The sequence below is a fragment of the Acanthopagrus latus genome, chromosome 11 (assembly GCF_904848185.1).
Source record: "Acanthopagrus latus isolate v.2019 chromosome 11, fAcaLat1.1, whole genome shotgun sequence".
Lineage (NCBI taxonomy): Eukaryota > Metazoa > Chordata > Actinopteri > Spariformes > Sparidae > Acanthopagrus > Acanthopagrus latus.
In genome coordinates, this window is record NC_051049.1 from 30,123,225 (window position 1) to 30,125,724 (window position 2,500).

The window sequence follows — 2,500 nt, forward strand, 5'->3', positions numbered from 1 at the left end:
CCAATCCAGACCTTCCTTTGTGGAGCCTAAAGTGGACAGACATGATAAGCATTAATGTGTTTTTGTTTATTTAATAAGTGGGTTTTTATAGTTTATTAAACCAAAAAAAGAAGAAAAAAAAAAAAGAGCACTCACCTAACGGCTTGTATTCACAGCCGATGTATCCCTGGTAGCCATGGTTTTCCAATGTGTTGAACAGATACCTGTAGTTGAGCTCTCCAGCACTGTTAGGCTCATTCCTGCATGGAACCTGGGCAATCTGAACATGACCTGAGAAAGACAACTGCTGTTTTTCATCTTTATTACCTTCAATACTGTGCTTAACATCATTATACTTGCATGTTTATCCTTAGTTACTGGAAATGCAAAATCAAAAACTACAGTTCCTCTGTGCACTGCCTGGCCAAAAGAAGTCATAATTGGAGATCACTTAAACGATTGGTGAAATCAAGTCATAAAAATCAACAGCCAAACTCACGACTAGGTTTAATAGTGAAAGAATGTGAGGAGAACTCAAGGGATTGGGACGAAACAGCAGTGTATTTCCACAAAACTTTTTAAAAAATTAGTTTAATTTAAGTACAAGATATATGCATGAAATCAAGCAGGTAGTTATTGTAGTTATCAATTATTGTTTCTCTTATGATTTGTGCAAATCAACATCTCTTAACTCGTTCCCATCTTAGTTTAAGTCAAGCTTAAGAGCAGCTTGTAACCTTGTTAAATATCATGTTGGATGCCGCACGCCTTTCGATTCCACAGGTTTGGTTTGATGTACATCCTCCTACAATATCTATATCGTATGATAAACTACTATCATTTCTTCCACATGAATGGTTATCTCATGTACTGCAAGCAACCCTAGAGGATTTTGTTAAACAGTGGTCACCCTATAGTATTTATTTTGGTAATTACCAGCAAGCAATAATAAGTATTGGAGTAAATTAAGACTAAGCATTAACATTCACTGATATAATGAATCCCCCTCCCACATTTTTTCTTTTCATTTATTTATTTAGAAATTCAGTGTTTGTGTTGTTAGTTTGTTTCTGTGCTATTTTGTGTTTTGTTGTTTTTGTCTGTTTTTAGGGCCCAAGCAGGTCTCAGACCTCTGAGGTCCCTATTGTTTTCCTAAGGATTATTGTTAGGACCCAAGCAGGGAACCTGAGAGGGCGGTGCAATTGGGAGGGTTGGTCCAGACTCCTGCAAATATCTCAGACACAAAAAACTACATATATCCGCCTGCAGGGGGTGCTATAACCTAGGCCAACTCGACTTTGCCTATAACTTCTACACCGTATGTCGCACATTCAAAAACCTTGCATCCCCAGATTCCCTGAATGGAGCTGAATCACTTTGCAATGGCCACGCCAACTTCCACCAAGAGAAATTTTTCGCTAAATCGCAAAAACTCAAAAATCAAAATTTTGCTTGGTCAAAAATTGCACAAATTATTAACAAACAAATTTTTGTAGCTAGTTATAAAAATGTAAACTGTTTGATATCTCAGTCAAACTAAATGCTATTAACACCAAATTTAAGATCCTTGGTTGCCATGACACTGGCGAATTTTGGCCGCTAGGGGGAGCTAAAAATATGGAAAGTTTATATCTCTTGAACGGCTGCATCGATTTTTACTAAATTTGGTCGGTATGATGTAGGGCCAATCATATCTTGAAGGTGGTCATGACTGGTCAATATGGGCATGGCTTATTACAAGACAAACAACAAACATTAATTTCAGCCAAACTATCATGCTGACAGCTTTGACATTTATATGGTACAAACAGAATAGGACACAGTTCTTCCATACCAAAAACTGCACATGTACGCCACTTGCTGGCGCTATAATAGATGCAATCGCGATGCAATCGCAATCACGTTCCCTGAATAGAGCGGGGTTTTCTGACATAGGACACGACCACTTCTGCTGCACATTTCGCAAAATCGCCACATATGCAAAACATATTTTTTCGAACTCCTCCTTGCGATTTTGGCCTATCTTGGTTGGTATGATGTAGGGCCAATCCTGAGGCCATATCTTGAAGGTAGTCATTACTGGTCAATGTTGGTGTGGCTTAGTACAACAAATCCAAATCAGCACACATTTAGCCTTTTGCACTTCCAGTGCACTTCCCATTACAGAGAATACCACGGCTCAGATGTTGGCCTGTGTCCTCACTTCTGCCCCGAGCCCGTCATCCTTTGGGGCCAACTTCCATGGGCTCTGCGGTGCACGGGGGGGCTTGGCCCCTGCTCATAACTGCTTGCAGTTCTAGTTAGGGCCCGAGCAGGAAACCTGCAAGGACCCTATTGTTTTTCAAATTATTATTAAAGCCAGAGCAGGGAACCTGCGAGGACCCTATTGTTTTTCAAATGATTCTTTATTAGGGCCTGAGCAGGGAACCTGCAAGGACCCTATCATATTTCAAATGATTATTATTAGGGCCCGAGCAGGTCATCGACCTATAAGGTCCCTATTGCAATTGAAAATATTATT

At 39.9% G+C, this 2,500-nt stretch overlaps 1 protein-coding gene across 1 annotated transcript in view; it reads right to left on the reverse strand.

The window, feature by feature from the left end:
- hyi (hydroxypyruvate isomerase) overlaps positions 1-2,500 on the reverse strand; it is a 17,260-nt gene that overhangs the window by 618 nt on the left and 14,142 nt on the right. The window contains exons 7-8 of the mRNA XM_037115509.1: positions 136-270; positions 2-26 (exon numbers count right to left, since the gene is read on the reverse strand). Of these exons, the coding sequence (XP_036971404.1) occupies positions 2-26; positions 136-270 (160 nt within the window). The remainder of the gene's footprint in view (position 1; positions 27-135; positions 271-2,500) is intronic.